This window comes from Elephantulus edwardii, unplaced genomic scaffold (assembly GCF_000299155.1).
Source record: "Elephantulus edwardii isolate Elephantulus edwardi_28Jun2011 unplaced genomic scaffold, EleEdw1.0 scaffold00086, whole genome shotgun sequence".
Lineage (NCBI taxonomy): Eukaryota > Metazoa > Chordata > Mammalia > Macroscelidea > Macroscelididae > Elephantulus > Elephantulus edwardii.
Window position 1 is genome coordinate 310971 of NW_006399836.1, and position 19792 is coordinate 330762.

At 43.9% G+C, this 19792-nt stretch overlaps 1 protein-coding gene across 1 annotated transcript in view; it reads left to right on the forward strand.

Annotated features, from left to right (window-relative positions):
• EFCAB6 (EF-hand calcium binding domain 6) overlaps positions 1 to 19792 on the forward strand; it is a 415417-nt gene that overhangs the window by 133743 nt on the left and 261882 nt on the right. Inside the window, exons 7-8 of the mRNA XM_006890171.1 lie at positions 876 to 1000; positions 10102 to 10250. Coding sequence (XP_006890233.1) covers positions 876 to 1000; positions 10102 to 10250 — 274 coding nt within the window. The remainder of the gene's footprint in view (positions 1 to 875; positions 1001 to 10101; positions 10251 to 19792) is intronic.

A 19792-nucleotide genomic window follows, 5' to 3' on the forward strand; every position in this document is an offset into this window, starting at 1 on the left:
TTCACCATCCATTATGATACTGCCGTTCGGCCCAGTGGTGGAGGAAAAATTGAAATGGTCAGGGACATCATCTTTCTTGAATTCACAATAAACACACTTGGTACCAGCAGTCAGGAGATCAGGAGATGTATTATACTGGGGAAGTCTTCAGTAAGGGACCTCTCCAGATTACTGAGGAGCAACAATGTCTATTTGAGGACTAAGGTGCACCTGATTCAGGCCATGGTCTTTTCCGTCATTTCCTATGCATCTGAGAACTGGACAATGAATAAGGATGATAGAAGAATAATTGATGCCTTGAGTTGTGTTGGCAAAGAGTACTGGACATCCCGTGGATGGCCAAAAGAACCAACAGGTGTGTCTTAAAGAAAGTACAGTCAGAGTTCTCCTTGGAGGTAAAGATGAGAAAGCTTCATCTCACATACTTTGGCCATGTTGCTAGGAGAGGCTGTTCTTTGGAGAAGGACATCATGCTTACAAAGGTGGAGTGTCCGTGAAAGACAGGAAGAGCCTCAACCAGGTGGGTTGACACGGTGACTGCTGCAGTGGGCTTGAGTGTGTCAGAAATTGTGAGGACGGCACAGGGGAGGGCAGGGTTCAGGTCTGTAGGGCAGGCAGGTTTCAGGGCTGTTGTTCCCAGGGTCGCTAAGAGTTTTATTTGACTCGGCAGCACCTAATAACAACAACAAGGTGACAAGTAGATGATTCATTTCCAAAATGTCCATCTAGTTAATCTATTGGATGGTTGATAGCGTTCTTGATGAATTCCGCTCTCCTCTTTCCCCAGAAATGCGATGGCTGGCAGGAACCGTCACCGTGAGGCACCTCGGGCGATGCCGCTGGGCACCTACCAAAGTCTCTTTTGCTCTTTTCAGAGATCTCACGGGAGGATCAGCAAGCCAACGTTCCCAATAAGGAGTCCTTGCCGATTTTAAAAGCAACGGAAGATATCTGGAAAAAGTACTCCATTGAGGAAATTGAGAGGACCTTTTGCCAAGAGGTGAGAATGCTTTCCTAGCCTCAGCTCCGTCTGAAGGGTCGACAGAGCCAAGTAGACTGTGGAAGGCTGCTGTGTCTAGATATTGTTACAAAATTCACTTCTGTCTCTCTGCATCTCCTCAGACTCTGAGATGGCCCACTTCTTGGCACCCACTTCCTCAACAACACGCCTCTGGAAACTCCATGAACTTTGATAAATGTCGATGGTTGTAGAGGTGCTTCAGGCCTGTTGTTCACGGGGTCGCTATGAGTCGTGTTCGACTTGAAGGCAATCAACAACAACTGTAGTCACCGTGGTGCATTGATAATAATAGTAGTGGTCCATTCACAGACCAATTCTAGTAAGAAACATGTCAGACGTACTTGGTGTTGGGTGTGGTTGAGTCAGAACTGGCTCATGGCTGTTTAGCAGGTTTTCAGAGGCAGTAAATTTCACGGGACGAGATTGCTCATCTTGATTCTACAGAGCAGTTGGTGGATTCAGACCCTGCACGTTTGGGTTGGTAGCACAACTTTGTTTTCTTAAGTTTATTATTACTATTTTGTTATTGAGAATGTGCATAGCAGAACACACACCAACTCCACAGTGTTTCCAGGTACAGTAGATGACGCTGACGCTGATTGCGTTCAGCACATTGTACGGCCATCCTGGTGCTCCATTTACAGAGTAGTCCTCCCCCATTGGCCCAAACATATTGCCCCTGAGTTTTCTAACTGACCTGTTGAATTGCTGTTGTCAGTTTGGTCCCATATAGGTGGTTCTGAAGAGAACACAGTGCTCAGTACAGACATTCTCTGCATATTAAACTGAGCTGTGTTGGAGAAGAGTGCGGAACATCCCATGGACGGCCAAAAGAACAAAATATGTCTTGGAGAAGGTGCAGCCAGAATGCTCCTTGGAGGCAAAGTTGTTAAGCTAGTTGTTAAGCTAGTTGTTAAGCTTTGCCTCACCCTTCTGGCATGTTGCTAGGAGAAGATAGTCTTTGGATAAGGTCATCATGCTTGGAAAGGTGGAAGGATGGTGAAAAAGGAAGGTCCTCGGCCAGGTAAACTGGCACCGTGACTGCAGCAGTGGGTCTAAGCGTGTCAGAGATTGTGAGGATGGCCAGGCCAGGACAGGGTTCAGATCGGTTGTTCGTAGGGTCACTGTAAGTTGTACTCAGCTTGACAGCACCTAAAAACAACAGCAATTGTTTGGTTTTAAGAAGACTTCAGGGCATATTTTCAGTTAGAATCTCAAGATTTAGAGATTATTTTAGAACAATAGTTTTGGAGGTTAATCCAGGCTTTAGAAAGTTTTGATTCCATGAATATTTGAAATTGAGTCCCATTATCTTCTCCTTTTTCATCAAGATTCTTTTCTTGACTCTTTGACCAAAGTGTTTAGCAGCGGTAGCCGGGTAGTTCCACATCCAGTTCTTCTGCTCCTACAGCAAAGGGCGAAGTCGTTCGTGGAAGCAGCTACCCACACACTCCGTTTCCTCACACTATTTCTGATTTGCTGCCTTCTCTGCTGTGCCAGTAGGAATGAGAACAGTTGTTATGTCTTAGATGAGCGCTTGGCCAGTTGTCAAGGGCACGAACAGATATGTCGTGGAGAGGCTACAGCCAGGTTGCTCCTTGGCGGCAAAGCTGATGAAGCTTCTTCTCATACTGTGGGCATGTGGCTAGCAGAGTTTATTCCTTGAGAGGTTCGTCATTGTTGGGAAGGTGGAGAGATGACGAAGGAGAGGCCCTCAGCCAGGTGAGCTGACACAGTGACTGTGACAATGGGCTTGAGGGTGTCCGAGATTGTGAGGATGGCGCAGGACAGGACAGGTTCAGACCTGTTGCTCACAGAGTCACTATGAGTCGTACGTGATGGTACCTAACCTCACTACCACCACCACCGCCAAACATGCCCTTAGGTCCGTGAACCGGGGTGCCCCATAACACCGTGTCCATAATCTTCAGGCCCAGGAAACCAAACCCCATAAAGAGTTTGACTATATGTAAGAAGCCACAGCTGCTACTTCTTATGGTCACATCCAGGTCACCCCCCGATTCTGAATCGGTTCCAGGCCTAGACCTGTCCCTCTGCCACATTTGTACTGAAGTAGCACTAGTTAGGCACAGTGCCTGTGTGAGGCCACCCAGCTGAATGTTTGTCCTAGTTGATGCTGATGTCGAGGTGATTGTGCTGTCGAATCGAGTATGACCCACAGTGACCCTGTGAACAGCAGGTCTGGACCATGCCCTGGCCTGTGCCCTCCTCTCGGTATGTATGTGTCTTATTTGGCAGAAAAGCCAGTAAAGGGACACTGCCAGACACACGAAACATCTTTAGTATAATAACCCAGTGATGATAATGGTACTGCAAAGTGGCGCTGGTTTGTTGTTACGAGCCACGACTCTTGAATTTTTAATAGAATAGACTTTGCAGGGCTTGGTTGTTAACTGGTTGTACACAAGTTGGCCATTTGTAACTCAGAGGCTGCCTGCATAAGTACCACACAGGATGGACTGATGCAACATTATGCAGTTTACTTTATTCAGTTACACGAGAAACCTCAAGTAAATATTGACGTCTTTTCTAATACGTGGACTGGAAATGACAGGATTATTAATCCCTGCCTTCCTTCTGTTTGGGTGTATATATATTATTTTACTTTTGAAAAAACAGAAGATTTGTTGTACCACATATAAAATATTTTAGAAAGCTCTGATAATTAAGACAGTCTGTCACCGGGGCAACAATAGACAGACAAGGTGATTCAAGACCATTGTGACCGTTGCTGGGATGACGGCCCCACTTCTCATGTGGGACCAGTGGGCGTGAGCAGCGCTGTGACAGAGCGGCCTGGGGGCGTGGAGTGGAGTTAGCATGGAGATGATTAGCTAGCCAGCCGTTTGGGAAGAAAACGCTTTGACCTTCTAATCTTTAATAAACCTATATTGTAATACTATGTACACCAACTATTAAAATTTATAAAAGACATAATAAGGGTCAAAGCTTTTGAATCTTGACATTGACACTGGTGGCAGTGTGCAGGGAGCCACGCTGCTAAGCCAAGGTGGGGCCCTTGAACTTCTGCAATGCACCAGCAGCTCTGGCTCCGAGACAGAGGAGGGGCTGTCTCCTCCTGTGCGATTTACAGCCTCGGAAGCCCAGTGCACGTCAAGCTCTGAGCTGGTTCCGAGTGGATGCAAAGAATAGGAGTGTCTAGAAGCCATGAAGAGACGCCTGACAAATGACCACCAGAAATGGAAAAAGCTTTATGGAAATTGTTTCTTTGTGCAGTAAACTTTGTACCCACAATAACAAATTTGGAAAGATATTTGTGATATAAATGCCTAAATAATACTACTGTTCAAAGTGTGCCTGACCCAGGCCATGGCTTCATAATTACTTGCTGTGCCTACAAGAGCCTGACATTGACTAAGGATGGCAAGAGAAGAGTAGAGGCCTTTGAGTCATGGAGCTGGAGAAGAGTCTTGAATATACTATGACTTCCAAGAAAACAAACAAGTTTGTCTTGGAGAGGGTGAAACCAAGCTGCTCCTCAGAGGCAAGGATTTTGAAATTTAGTCTTATATGCTTTGGGCATTGTTGCCAGGAAAGACCAGCTCTTGGAGAAGGATATCATGCTTGGAAGGATAGAGGGACAGCACAGGAAAGACTCTGGATGAGATAGATTGACACAGTGATGGGGAAATGGGAGTAGCTGTGTAGGAGATAGTGAGATTGGTTCGGGATAAAGCAGGCTTCAGGGTTATTGTTCATAGGGTCACATCTCAGTTGACTCGATGGCACATAAAAACAACAATATACCTACATCTCCAGCAGACTGTTAGTCTTACTAGACATTTTTAGTAGAAAAAAATGTCTAGGGGTTGGAGGGATACCAAGGATATATTGCTGAGGCTGTTAGGGAAGTGATCACTTGAACGCATGGCTGGTAAATTGGCAAAACTTATGTGCTATTATTGTTAAGACTTGTTTTCCCAAAGGGTGCATGGCTCCTAGGAGAGTGTGTAAGAAGAGGAGAGAGTAAGAAATGACTGGAATCGCACAGAAATAAGCAAAGTAGCACTTGGCGGCCGTAATTCCAGGCCTCCCTTCACTCATAAAGAAGGGTCCGGTTGGCTGCGTGATACACAGAATACGTTCAGTGTGTTTTCCAGTAAACGCGCTTCATGGGATTGTCTTGGATTGACCACTAGACGAGGGGCTTCCTGAAGAACTGTTTGCTGGGGCTTCCTCTGTGCCAGGCTCCCAGTATGGAGATGCCTTCAGGTTCCCTCTCCTTTAACACAGTTTTAAAGGGGAAACTGAGACAGGAGGAGGTGACATGGCTTACTCACATCTACCCTGGGTTCCAGTCCTGGCTTCAGCCCAGGGAGCTCAGCTCCAGAGTCCAGGCTCTGAGCGCCACACTGCCATCCTCCCGAGAACCTGAAGACCGCTGTGCACCGTGGTTACTGCTTCTCCATCACAGGAGAGCATCTTTACGGGAAGGACTTCCAGAAAACGGGGCAGCTGGAGAAAACCCCCGGCACGCGGAGGGAGCTGGGCAGCAGGACGCACCCACAGGAGAGCCAGCGGTTCACGCACATCAGCCTCCCCCCCCCCACCCAGGGAAAGCTGCCTAGTCTGCTTCTGTAAAGATGCACAACCTTGGGCACACCGAGGGGCAGTCCTGAAGGGTGACTGATGGGCAGAATTGACCCCTGGCCTTAGACGGCATGCCGCAGGGTGGGCGAAGACTCCACAGCGCGTGGACTGATGGCTGTGAGTTAGAACTGACTTGGCTGACCCTCGGCAGGTGGTCAGCGCCACGGGAGGGGACTGTCCGTCCTTCTCTTGAGGAGTAGCCGCGTTTGGGAGTACAGCTCTTTATCAGTAACACCAGGCCCCAGAGTGCCCTGCCCGAGGGGGCTGTTGTTGTTAAGTGCCCTCGAGTTGTAGGCGACTTTCTCATAGCGACCCTATGAACGAACGTCCTGGACACCTGTGTGACTTTCGTCCTCTCTCCAGGTTCATAGGGTTTCTAGAGACAAGCTCTTTCAAAAGTGGATGCCACTCCTGCTTCCAAGCTTGTTTTAATCGGGGAGCTCCACCAAACACTGTCCGCCATGGGTAACCACTCTTGCATTTAACACATTAGTGTCACAGTGTTCAGCTTCACAGTGACCACGAGTTACCTTTGTACAGCAAGTGGACACACAAGGGTGGGACTGACATCAGGGTTGGGGTAAGACCGAGAAAAACTGGATAAATTATGTATACTGCATTGAAACAGATGAGAGCGAGAGAGAACAGTTTAAAAGCGATATATGATAGGGTATTATGGTTATCACAAGAGTCCAGAATTACGGTTACACAGTGGAGTGCACTCGGGGGTGGGGGTGGGGAGCGCATTGTACACCAATGAAGGAGTTTTTCTTTTGCCTTTCAAAGAGAGGAGTGAACTGGGCGGGAGAGGAGTGAGCAGGGAGAAAAGTGCAACAGTGAATGAATGGAAATCCAAAATCTCTGTAAATGTTCATTAAAATTAATAAAAAAACCCCAAAGTTGCTGTTTGTTGTTGATGCTGTCGAATCGTAGACGACTCATAGCGACCCTATGAACAAAAGGCCTGAGCACTGTTCGTACATAGAGTTTCCAGAGGCAAGCCATTTCAGAAGTGGATGCTGCTCCTGCAATAAAAAAAATGTTCCACTGAAAACAATTAAAGGCTAATTAAAAACAATTAAAATCCTATAGGATTTTAAGCTAGCGCCTGGAGCAGGCTCCACCCACCCTTACTTACCCTTACTCTAAGGGTCACGACCGCCCACCCCCCTTTGAAGGGCAAAAAGAACAGTAACACACAATGAAAAAGACCCAGAAACGTCCCTTGCCTGATTGCCACCAAGATGTAGTTAGTAGTGACCAAAAGAGACAGCCTGTCCTCCCGGGTAAAGTCCTCAAAGCTTGTTTCAGGGAGCAGAATGTTCAGCAAGTAAGTGCACATGTTGTTTACCATCGAGGAAGAACCAACCCGGCTGACCCTCCAGCCGGTTTTCCAGGCACAGAAGACTGCCCGTCTCTCCCCTGAGAAGTGGCTGGTGGCCTCGAACTGCATGCCTTTGAGACTGGAGCGCAGCTTCTTGCCAGTGGGTAAGAGGAGAAGTTTCCCAGTGCTGACAGAAAGGAACAAGAGGGATTGTTGCGAGGTGCCAGGAAGTCAATTCCAACCCAAAAACAGGCGTGCACGTGCGTGGTCCCCTGTGCAGCCCTGCACCCTGCACGCTCGCTGCCGTGCTGGGCATGTGGCTGGGGTCACAGTGTCGTTCCACCTCGCCGAGGGGCTTCCTCCAGCTGCTGACCCTCTGCCGTACTGAGCATGGTGTCTTTCTCCAGAGTCTGGTTCCTCCTGCTAACGTGGCCCAAGCGTGTGAGATAAGGCCCCACCATGCTTTCCTCTCAGGAGCATTCAGTCTTCCTTCCAGAGCTGGTCTGTTTACTCTTCTGGCAGTCTGTCGTCGCACGTAAGAAGAGGAGCATCATTTATTTTGAGGATCAGGGACACATTTATAAATATGATGTGTATAAACAGGAGAAGAGACACACTCATTCCAGGTCCATCAAGAATATGAAGGCATACCAGGCAGCGTTTTCAAAGGATGATGTAGACAGGGTCTAATTCTTACGGAAGTATGTCCAAGACATGTTGTTAGAAGAAAAAGGGGTTTGTCAAACCTGAAAGTATCGTATGATACTATTTTTGTAAAATTATATGTTTATATGATTCTCTTGGCAGTTTTTGAAAAGCTATGTACGTGAAAAACAATGGCTAGTGAGTCTTCTAAGAATCTTGCTCCTTTTATATACGGCACTGAAGTGCTGCCTTCTTATGAAGACTTGAAATCTAGGAGCCAAGCAGAGCACAGCCCTCTGCTCTTGAGTGATGTCTGTGTCCCCTGATCACCCCCTTGGTCTCGGGGGGCTGTCCAGGAGCAGACTGCCCATCCTTCCTCAGTGACACCAGGGCTCCCTTTCCTTGTAAAGACGACATGACAGCTCCTCTCAGTCACACACGGCACAGTGATACTGTTCTGTCTCACCTTCTGGGTCTTTTACTGAAGACATCTGATTTCATCTGAGAGAGAGAAAAAAAAACCTACAACCAACAGCTGACCTCACCCCAAGACCGACTGGACACAGGCTTTTTTGCAAATGGACTGTCTTCATCTGAAAATGCACATGCGGTTCCTGGGTGGGGCGAATGATGCTGAAGCACTCCACGCGCTGGAGAGAGCTTGGAAGTTCTGACCCCAGCCACGGCGCCCTGGGAGACGGGCCTGCTGGTCTGCTGCTGGACGCTCCCAGCCAGGAGAATCCGTGGAGAAGTGCAGCGCTGCCCATTGGGGGCTCAGTGCTTTTCTTCCCCATCGGACCAAACTGGGAGCCCCTCAGCAGCCCTCCATTGCATTTCCCAGGCTGGAGAACCCGCCAGGAGCCTGCCCACCTTTCTCCAGAGAAGCAGCTGGTGAATTCAAACTGTAGACCTCAATTAGCCATCAACACTTAACCTGCTACACCACCAGCATTCCTTAGAAGACAGACAGGCACACCTAGTGGCATCTGAGGTTAATCACATACAATTTCTCAAGCAGCTTGAGTATGTGACTTTCTAAACATATTTAAAGTTCTTTTTGTCGTTGCTGTTGGTGGTGGTGTTGTGTGCCATCGAGTCAGAACTGACTCATAGCTCACTCTTGACTGACCCTCCAGAAGGTTCTCAGAGGCAGCTGGTGGGTTTGAGCCACGTGCCTTTGGGGTTGCAGCACTGTTTCTTTACCACTAGGCCACCAGAGCCCCTTTTCTTCTGCTTAGATTTCTAGCATTCCCATACACTCCGAGGGGATGGGGGGAGCAGGAGGCATCTCTTTTTTTAAATTTAATTTTATTATTTTTGTGTGTGAACCGTCAAATCAGATCTGACTGGTACAGGAGGAGATTGCCCCTCGTTCTCCTGCAGAGCAGCACATCTCTGGGATTGCAGTGCAGCTTCTTGCCACTAGGCCACCAGAGCTCCCTTAGGCATCTCTTCTTATCTCTTTATGAGCAATACTTTTGTGTTACATATAAGCATGTTCCAGCTTTCACGTTTTTATCATGGTAGCATCCGTATGTAACAAAACATTTGCCATTTTAGCCCCTCCGAGTGTACAAGACAATGGCATTAAAGATACTTACCTTGTACAGGCCATAGGGTCGCTGTGAGCTGTAGTCATCTGAGCAGAACATAACCACAACACCACCATCACTGTCTATTTTCTACCCCCCCGAAAAATCGCCTTTTACACCAAGTTGATGGTTATTTCATTCTCGCCCCAGCAATCAGGAAACACTGAATCAATGAACGTGGGGGAGGGAGGAAAATATTGGCGAATCTCATCATTACTCACTAATAAACACAGGAAAATCTTTAGGCACAAAACCAATCTTCATCGTGTTTTTATGAATCCTGTGAAAGCCAGCGGCTAACCTACTTTACAGCGATTCTCAAGTCCCAGAAGGAAAGCCCCCTCCACCAGGTTCTTTGTAATCCCCCATTAAAAAGAAAGAAAATGAAAAGCACGGGCAATTTCGGGATGTGCCGCCCATACCGTGTTTATACACTCTTTATGTTAATACTGTTTTCCCCTTACACTAACAGCTGCTTGTGTTTTTTAATAAAATGTCGCCAACTTTGTTGTTTGATTGACCTGACTTAATGCAGAGGCGCACAGCACTGCACACAGCGGGGAGGGCTTGAAAGAATATTAAGAAAGATGTATCAAACTGGCAGATCCACCAAGTATTTTTAGCTCAGGAATGCGAGGTAGAACTATTCCAAGTGCTGGTTGTTTTTTTCCTGGCTTAACTTGCCTGCCTTGTCAGCTGAGTCTGACGGGGCGGGTGTTTTGTAGTGAGCTCATCAATTAAACATTTAAAGTGAGGTTCGGGCCACAGTCACCTTTTTGATCAGTTTTTGGAGAGGTTTTTTTTCTGTTTTTGTAGAAGTGAACTGACTGCCTAGGTCTGTGCGGTGATTTTCATGAGCCCCCGCTCTCTTTCCGCTTCGTCCCCAGCTTTTGAAGTCCCACCACAGGATTGAGAAGGCTCTGAGTGCTGGGGACACCTGCAACAGTGGCTACGTGTCCCTGAACTACTTCAAGATTGTCCTTGACACTTTTGTGTACTGGTTACCAAGAAGAATCTTTCTCCAGTTAATGAAAAGGTAAGAGACCCATTGTTTCCTTGACGTCTCTCTTCCCCCGGATGTCAGCCGTGAGCATAGTCTCATCTATTTTTTATCAAGGTTTTATTTAGACATTTATTACTGAAAAATTCAAACACCCAGAGGTAGACAGAATAATTAATAAATCCCCACATACCTACCACGTTAGGTTATCCAATTGTGGGCGGTCTTACTTCCTCTAGCCCCCTTCCTGTTTTCCCTCCAACCTAGATTTTTCTGAAGCAGAGACCAGACATCACATCATTTCATCTGAATATTTCTGTAGGTCTCTAGAGACAATACAAAGACAAAGACCGACATGGCAGAGATACCTTCTTCATACCTAGAAAAATGACCGTTAATATTAGTAAATAGCCGAGAAGGATTCAGAGTTAGCGGCCACCCAATGCTTTACTTTAAAATGACTTCAGAACAGTTTCCAAATAATATCCCTATGTTGCGGCTGGTTGGCTTGTCTCAAGTCTTTTTTGAATGACTACCCAAGGTTCCCTTACGGGTTAGTGATTTTTTTCCTTGAGATGTATTTTCTAGAAGAGCCCAGATTGTTATGAAGAGTTGCCTACAGTCTACATTTAACCGACCACAACCCTCAGCAACGTTTATGTATTCCTTTCTGCCTCCCTTGCTTCCACACTGTGTCCTGTAAATTCATGTGCAAATTCCTATTCCGTGTTTGACAAGAATAAGTCACAGGCAATGCTGTATTTTCAGCAGGAACCATTAGCCAGGGTCTCCTTTTGTGATGGTACCAGTCATTGTTGACCCAACTTACCCCATGAATTCAGTTGTTGTTGGTGTTTTTAGGTGCTGTCCCGCAGACCACAGCTCAGCATGACCCTGTGAGCAACAAAGCTGACCCTTTCCTTATCCTGTGCCATCCTCACCACCTCTGATTGACTTGAGCCCATTGATACGGTCACTGTGTCAATCCATCTTGTTGAAAGTCTCCCTTCCTTTGCTGACCTCCCCCTTTCCAAGCACGATGTCTTTCTCCAAGAACTGTTCTAACAACATGCCCAAAGTATGTGAGAAAAAAATATCACCATTCTTGCCTCCAAAGAACATTCTGGTTTCACTTTCTTTAAATTACATCATTTGTTCTCTGAATGCCCATGGGATATTTGTACTCTTAACACCATAACACAAAGGCATCAATTCTTGTTATGTCAACTTTCAGATGCAGAGCAAATAAGTGAGAAGACCATGGTCTCAATCGTGAAGCTGACATTATTATTCTGTAGGACTTTGAAGAGGTCCTTGACAACACATTTCCCCAAGGCAATGCATCTTTGGATTTCTTGAGTGCTGGTACCAACATGTGGACTGTGGTTCCTAAAGATGAAATCATTGACAACTTACACCTTTTCTCCATCTGTCATGATGTTGTCTATTGATGCAGTGGGGAGGATTTTTGTTTTCTTAATATTGAGATGCAATTCATATTGATAGTATTAATATTGGTATTGTTAATATTGATATTATTTATCTTTGCTCTTTTGCAGCAACTGTTTCAAGTTCCCTTTACTTTCTGCAAAAAAGCATGTCACCTCTATAACACAGATTATTGTTTTTCGTCTTTTTAAAATTTTTTTTCATTTTATACTGGATTTGTTTACAAAGTTCATATACGTTGATTTGTTTCATGTTTTGTTTCCTTTTTGTGTACTGTCAAGTCAGATCTGACTGGCACAGGAAGAGATTGCCCCTCCTTCTCCAGCAGAGCATCTGATGGATTCGAACCATCTGCCTTTGTGATTGTAGCACAAGCTTCTTGCCACTAGGCTACCAGAGCTTCCTCTAACACAGGTTATTGATGAGACTTTCTCCAATCCTGATGCCACTTCTTCTTTATATAGTCCCGTTTCTCAAATTATTTGCTCAGCATTGAATAGATATAGAGAAAAGATACAGCCCTGATTAACACCTTTCTTGATTTTAAACCTTGTAGAGTTTCCCTGCTCTGTTTGGACAATAGCCTCTTTGTCTAGCTGCAGGTTTTGCAGGAACACAGTTATGTGTTCTGGAATTCCTACTTCTTCTCAATGTTAGCCAACATTTGTTGTCATCTACACAGTCAAATGCCTTTGCATAGTCAATAAAGCACATATAACATCCTTCTCTTACGCTCTGCTTTCAAGCAAGATCCATCTGACATCAGCAATAATATCCTTGGTGCCACGGCCTCTTAAAATTCAGGTTACATTACTGGAAGCTCTCTGTTGACACTATATTATTCTAGCAATATTTCAATAATTTTGAAGATTTTAGTGACATTTGATAATTTTCACATTCTGTTGGATCACCATTTTTGGGAATAGGAACAAATATGGATTTCTTCCAGTCAGTTGGCCAGATAGCTGCCTTCCAAATTCTTGGATTAAGTGCTAAACAAAAAGAGATGAATACAATACTTCATAGGGCAGCAAAGGAAGATAAGGCAAAGGAATATAATGGAACATGCGAAGAGCTGGAGCTGGAAAAAAGAAAAAAACCAAACTGGAAGAACTTGCACAAAATTTCTCAAGTTAGAAAATCTAAAGAAACAAGTCAAGCCTCAAGTGTCAGCACAGGAAGATGGTACTGACAAAATCTTAAATGATGAAGGAGGCACCAAAAGAAGATGGAAGGGGTACACAGTGACTGTATCAAAAAGCATAGTATCCTCCATGGTTACCCACTTTGTGTAATATTTCATGAGTTCTTTGTTTTTCAGTGCTGCATAATATTCCATTGTGTGACTATACCACAGTTTCACTATCCATTCATTTATTGATGAACACTTAGGTTGTTTCCAGCTTTTTGCTACTGTAAACAAGGCTGCATAAACATGAGTGTGCATATATCTGCTTGGGTGGCAGTTCTGGTTTCTTTAGGGTATATTCCCAGTAGTGGAATTGCTGGGTCAAGTGGTATTTTCAGGGGAGGGCTGTATAACAAAGAAAGAACTTTTTCCCCCTCCAAGATAAAAGTGAACTGTGGAGGAGGGAGGACAGGGAGGGAAAGGTAAAACAATGAATGAATGGAAAATCCAAGTTCTTTATAAACTTTCATTAAAATCTAAAAAAACAAAACAAAACAAAAAACACTGGTTCCTCTCTCGAGACCTGCCCCTCATGCGAGACCTGCTCCTCACACATGACCCCCTTCTCATATGAGACCTGCTCCTCATGCGAGACTCGCTCTTGGGGAACCTTACCTTGGCTCTGCTGCAAGGTGCCAAGGCCTGTGTGGCATGGCTGGCCCAGGAATGTCTTCCAACCATTGCTTCCCCAGCATCTACTAAAGGCTGCAGCCAAGCCCAGGCACACTCCCTTCTGGCCTGTGGCAGACCACTGCCTGCCAGATTGAGGGGCTGCAGTTTTAGACCACAGTCCTGCCCAGAGCACTAGACCACTGCCCCCACTACCTGGAGACCCCACTGCACCCCTGCCTGGAGACTGCCCAGCTGCTGCTCCTGCTGTCCAGGGCCAGGAGCACCAATATCACAGGTGCTTTGGGTGAAACACTGCTGTCTAGCTACATCATGTGGAATTTCATAAGGTCAATTTGAAGAGACTGGGTGGAGGCATGGTTTCAGGAGGGTAACTGTCATTCCGCTCCTGGTTGACTGTTCTTCCTAAGAGGGGAACACCAATATACAGGTCCTAGACAAAACATTGCTCAAACCTGGGTCATTATATAGTTACAGCAACCTAGTATCCACTAAGGAAAGACTCACATAATGTCAAGAAAGCAGCAGTCTGCCTCAGTCATCATGAAAAACAAAATAAACCTCCTCCTAAAATGTCAGGCTCAATAAATACCCCAGATAGAGGGAACCAGAAGAAATATGTTGATGTGGAATTATTTGAACAGCTACAGAAGAAGATGCAAATGATGGAAGAAACAATCCAGATAAAATCCAGATAAAACAAACTGATGAGGAGCAACTTGAACAGCTATGGAAGAAAATGCAAAAAAATTGAAGAAAGAATTGATAGTATAGATAAAGAGGTATAAGAAATTAAAATATTATCACAAGACAGGGTACAACCCACACAGTACTGGAAATAACAGAGAAGCATGAAACTGCAACCTGGAATATATGGCAGAAGTGTCCAACTCCCTGGTGGGACAAAAAAGTAGAGCTGAAGAGATGAAACAGAGTATCAGGGAGCTGGAAGACAAAAGCCTCACTGGAAGCATACTAGAAGAAAAATTAGAGGTGAGACGTAAAAAGAAAAAAAAAGAAGAAGAAAGCATTAGAATCACTTAGGATGACATCAAAAGGATCAACACATAACTATGGTTGGAATTCCAGAACATGGGAGTAACAGGGAAGTCACTGAGAAAATTATGGAAGAACGAGGAGCACACTATTTCCCTGGTACTTTGAAGAATGAGAAAATCCACATTCAAGAAGCACAATGAACACCAAATAAACTAAACTAGACCCCAAAAGAAAAAGATCAAGACATAGTCACATTCTCCAAATTAAAAGAAAAGGATAGAATGCTAAAGGAAGCATGAGAAAAACAAAGAGTTGTCTACAAAGAGGAAAGAATTAGATTAAGTTCAGATTTCTCAGCAGAAACCTTGCAAGCTAGAAGATAGTGGGATGGCATATACAGAAAGTTGAAAGAAAACAATTGCCAGCCAACGCTCCTATACCCAGCAAAGCTCTCCATCAAATAGGAAGGAGAAATTAGATCCTTTGCAGAAAAGAAAGAGCTTAAAAGTATTTGTGAAAACAAGACCAAAACAGCAAGAAATTTTAAATGAAGTCCTTCACATGGAGACACCAAAGGAAAGTAAACGGATCATTGTAACTAGAAATAACAAAGAAACATGGAAAAATGGCAAAAATAAAACCTAGCTTGACAATATTACACTTAATGTGATTGGATTAAATGTACTAATCAAGAGAAAAAGAGTATCAGAATGGATAAAAAAGCAAAGCCCATCAATATATTGTCTACAAGAGACACATCTAAAAAATGGAGAGAAAGATAGACTCAAAATCAAAGGCTGGGGAAAAAAAATATATCAAGCAATGACAACCACAAAAAAGCAGGCATGGCAGTATTAATCTTTGATAAAATAGACTTTAGAATGAAAACCACCATAAAAGTTAAGGAAGGGCATTACATTTTGATTAAAGGCACAATAGATCAAAAAGACATAACCTTCGTCAACATTTATACACCACATGATAGACCTGCAAAATATATAAAACAACAGTTAACAGAATTGATGAAAGAAAGAGACAGCACCACAATATTGGTAGGAAACTTCAACACACTACCAAGTCACCAAAGGATAGATCAGCTCAAAAGAAACTTAGGAAAGATACACAAGATCTAAACTATACAACCAGCCAACTTGACTTTGTGGATGTATTCAGAGTACTGCACCAACTAAAACTCAATTCACTTTCTTTTCAAATGCACATGGTACATTCTCCAGAGTTGAACACATATTAGGACTCAAAGCAAACCTTAACAAATTATAAAACATTGAAATAATACAAAGTGTCTTCTCAGATCACAATGCCATAACACTAGAAATTAACCATAGGAGGGAAAGTTTACAAAACCACCCAACTGGAAACTGAATAACTCTACACGATTGAGTTATGAAAGATAGTTTACAGAATCCTACAGGGCCTCCACAAGAAAAAGACTGATAACACAATTACAAAATGGGTAAAAGACATGGAAAGAATTTTCTTGGAGGAAGATATTAGGATGGCCAACAGACACATGAAGAAATGCTCAATGTCACTGGCAATAATAGAGAAAAGGAAATCAAAACCACAATGAGATACCATCTCACTCCAGAAGCAGTGGCAAAGCTTAACAGGATAGCAAGTAATAGATGCTGGAGAGGATGTGGCGAGATGGGAACACTGTTTGTAGGATTGTGAAATGGTAGGTGGTTTGGCGTTTCTTCAGAAAGCTGAACGTGGAAATTCCACGTGATCCAGCTATTCTACTACTTGGAAAATGCCCCAAGAAAATGAGAACTGAGGCACAAACAGAGACTTGTAAGCCACTGTTCATTGTTCACCATCACAGGAACAAGCAGGTGGCCCAGGTGTCCAACCACATGGAGTGGATTGAGGCGTTATGGTGTGTTCATGCGAGGGAATATTACGCAGCACCCAGGAGCAAAGACGTTGTAAATCACTCCCTAATTTGGGAGGGATTGAAGAGCATTATGCTGGGTGAATTAACTCAGTCCCAAAAGGACAAATACAGTATAAGACTGTTAATGTAGAAGGTGTACACGGATCCAAGGGGAAGAAGGTGGCAGAAGAGGGGTCCTCGAGGATGGGCATGGGGGTGGGGGAAAGAATTGGCTGCCATGGGACCATTTCACGAAGGAGTATATGATAAAGAAGCAATGCTAATGAAGAAAGAAGTTCAAGCTGCACTGAAGATATTGGCAAAAAATAAGACCCCAGGAGTTGAAGGAATACCAATTAAATATTTCAGCAGATACAGCCTGGAAGTGCTCATGACCATTACCTCAGTGTTGTTGTTAGGTGTTGATGAGTCAAATTTGGGATTCAGAGACCCTATGAGCAACAGATCTGAACCTTCATCTTTCCTGTGTCCTCCTCATCAACTCTGACACAGTTGAGTCCACTGCTGTAGTCACTATGTCCACCCACCTCATTGAGAGTCTTCCTCTCTTTCACTGACCCTCCACCTTTCCAAGCATGATGTCCTTCTCCAAGGAATAGCCTCTCCTAGCAACATGCCCTAAGTATGTGAGAGAAAACACACCATCCTTGCCTCTAAGGAGCACTCTGACTGCACTTTCCCCCAAGATATATCTATTCAAACTTTAGAGGGTCCATGAGATATTCAGTGCTCTTCTCCAACAACACAATTCAAAGGCATAGATTCTGTTCTCATTTCTCATCTTTGTTAACTGTCCAGTGCTCAGATGTGTACCAAGTGACTAGAAAAACTATGGCATGAATCAGACAAACCTTAGTCTTTACACTGACGTCACTGCTCCTCTGTAATTTGGAGAAGCCCCTGACAGTGGACCTCCCCAATGCAATATATGCCTGATTTCCTGACTGTTGATGCTGACGGAGTAGATTGTGTCATTAACAATTCTAATCTTTTCTCCACCTATAATGATGTGCTCATCAGTCCACTTGTGAGGATTTTTGTCTTCTTTGTGTTGAGATGCAATCCATAGGCTTTGATCTTATGAAGCAAGCATTTTCTCAAGCAATGCTGGGTCACCTGCACAACACAGGTTATTGATGAATATCCTTTGACCCTGATTCTAAATTCTTCATAGCTTTTCAAATGATTTGCACAGCATACATATTGAAAAGGTATGGAGAGACGATGCATCCCTAATGCACACCTTTCCTGATTTTAAACTATACACTTGTTTATTACACCCAGTAATTTGGAGGACAGCTGCTTGACCAACTGACTAGAAGAGACTCATATTTCTTCTCATTCCCTAGAAAGGTGATCAAACAGAAATTGAAAATTATCAAACAAAAGTATTAATATCACATGCAATCAAAATATTGCTGAAGATCATCCAAAAATGACAAGAACAGTACATGGATAGAGAACTGCCAGAAGTTCAAGCTGGACCTAGAAGAGGCTATGGCACCATTAATGTCATTGCTGATGTCAGATGGATCATGACGCAAAGCAAAAAATAACTGAAGAATGTCTGTTTGTTTGAATATTTTATTGACTATGCAAAGGCATTTATCTGTGTGGATCATAGTGGACCGTAGCTAACATTAAGAATAACAAGAGTCCCAGTACACTTAATTATGCTCATATGAAATCTATACCTAGACCAAGAAGCTGTGGTCTGAACAGAGCAAGAAGGGAACACTATATGGTTTAAAAGAAAATAAATTAAAAAAAGATGTGTGTGAATTTGTATCCTTTGTTAATTTGATTGTTGTTGTTTTTAGGGGCTATTGAGTTGAGTGCGATGTGTAGCAACCCTTTGAACGACAGATCTGAACCCTGTCCTGTCCTGCACCATCCTCACACTTCCTGACACACACGAGCCCACTGCAGCAGTCACTGTGTCAGTCCACCTGGCTGAGAGTCTTCCTCTCTTTCACCGACCCCCGACCTTTCCAAGCATCATGTCCCTCTCCAGGGAATAGCCCTTCCTAGCAGCATGGCCAAAATATGTGAGGTGAAGCCTCATTCTTCTTGCTTCCAAAGAGCACTCTGACTGCACCCTTCCCAAGATATATTTGTTTGTTCTTTTGGTCGTCCATGTGATGTTCAGTGCTCTTTTTCCAGCAACACAACTCAAAGGTATTAATTCTGCTTATGCCATCCTTATTCTTTGTCCAGCTCTCAGATGCATAACAAGTGATCAGAAAGGCCATGGCCTGAATCAGATGCAGCTTAGTCCTCAAACTGACATCATTACTCCTCAATACTTTGAGAGGTCCCTGACTGAAGACTTTCCCAGTGCAATGTGTTTTGTTTTTTCCTGACTGCTGGTACCAAGGGTGTTAACTGTAGATCCAAGTGAGATGAAGTTGTTGACAGTTTCAATCTATTCTCCATCCACCATGATGCTACTTATCAGTCCGGTAGTAAGAATCTTTGTATTCTTAATAGTGAGATATAATCCATACCAAAGGTTTCATTCTTTGATCTTCCACAAGTGTTTCAAGTCCTCCTTACTTTCACCAAGCAAGATTGTATCCTCTGCAGAATGCTGGTTATTGGTAAGTCTCCCTCTAAGCCTGATGTCACATTTCTCTTCATAGAGTTGAGATTCTTGAATCATTTGCTCAGTATACAGATTAAATAGGTATGGCGTAAAAATAAACCCTGATGCACTTCCTTCCTAATTTTAAACCATGTAGTGTTTCTCTGCTCTGTTCACACAACAGTCTCCTAGTCCAGGTATAGTTTTCACATGAGCACAGTCAAGTGCTCTGGGATTCCCATTCTCCTCAATGTCAGCCACAACTTGTCATGATCCACACAGTCAAATACCTTTGCCTAGTCAATAAAGCACAAATAGACATTCTTCTGGTATTCTTCGCTTTCAGCCAGAATCCATCTGACATCAGTAATGGTATCCCTAGTGCCATGGCCTCTTTTAAATCCTTTTTGAACTTCTGGAAGTTCCCTATCTATGACTGTTTCACTCAGTTTTGAATGATCTTTAGGAGTATTTTGCTTGCATGTGATAGTAATGATATTGTTTAATAGTTTCCACATTCAGTTGGGTCACCTTTGTTGGGAATGGGAACAAAAATTGATCTTTTCCAATCTATTGGCCAGATAGCTGTCCTCCAAATTTCCTGGGTTAGCAATCAGACTGACTACAACTGTAGAAGAAATTGTTGGGGAAACTCAATATTGCCAGTCAAAGCTAGGCCAGGGGTGGATGTGGGTCAGACCATTCATTACTCATATGCAAGTTCAAATTGAAGCTGAAGAAAATGAAAATAAGTCCACTTGAATCTATTCCATCTGAATATCAAGATCATCTTAAGAATAGGTTTGGGA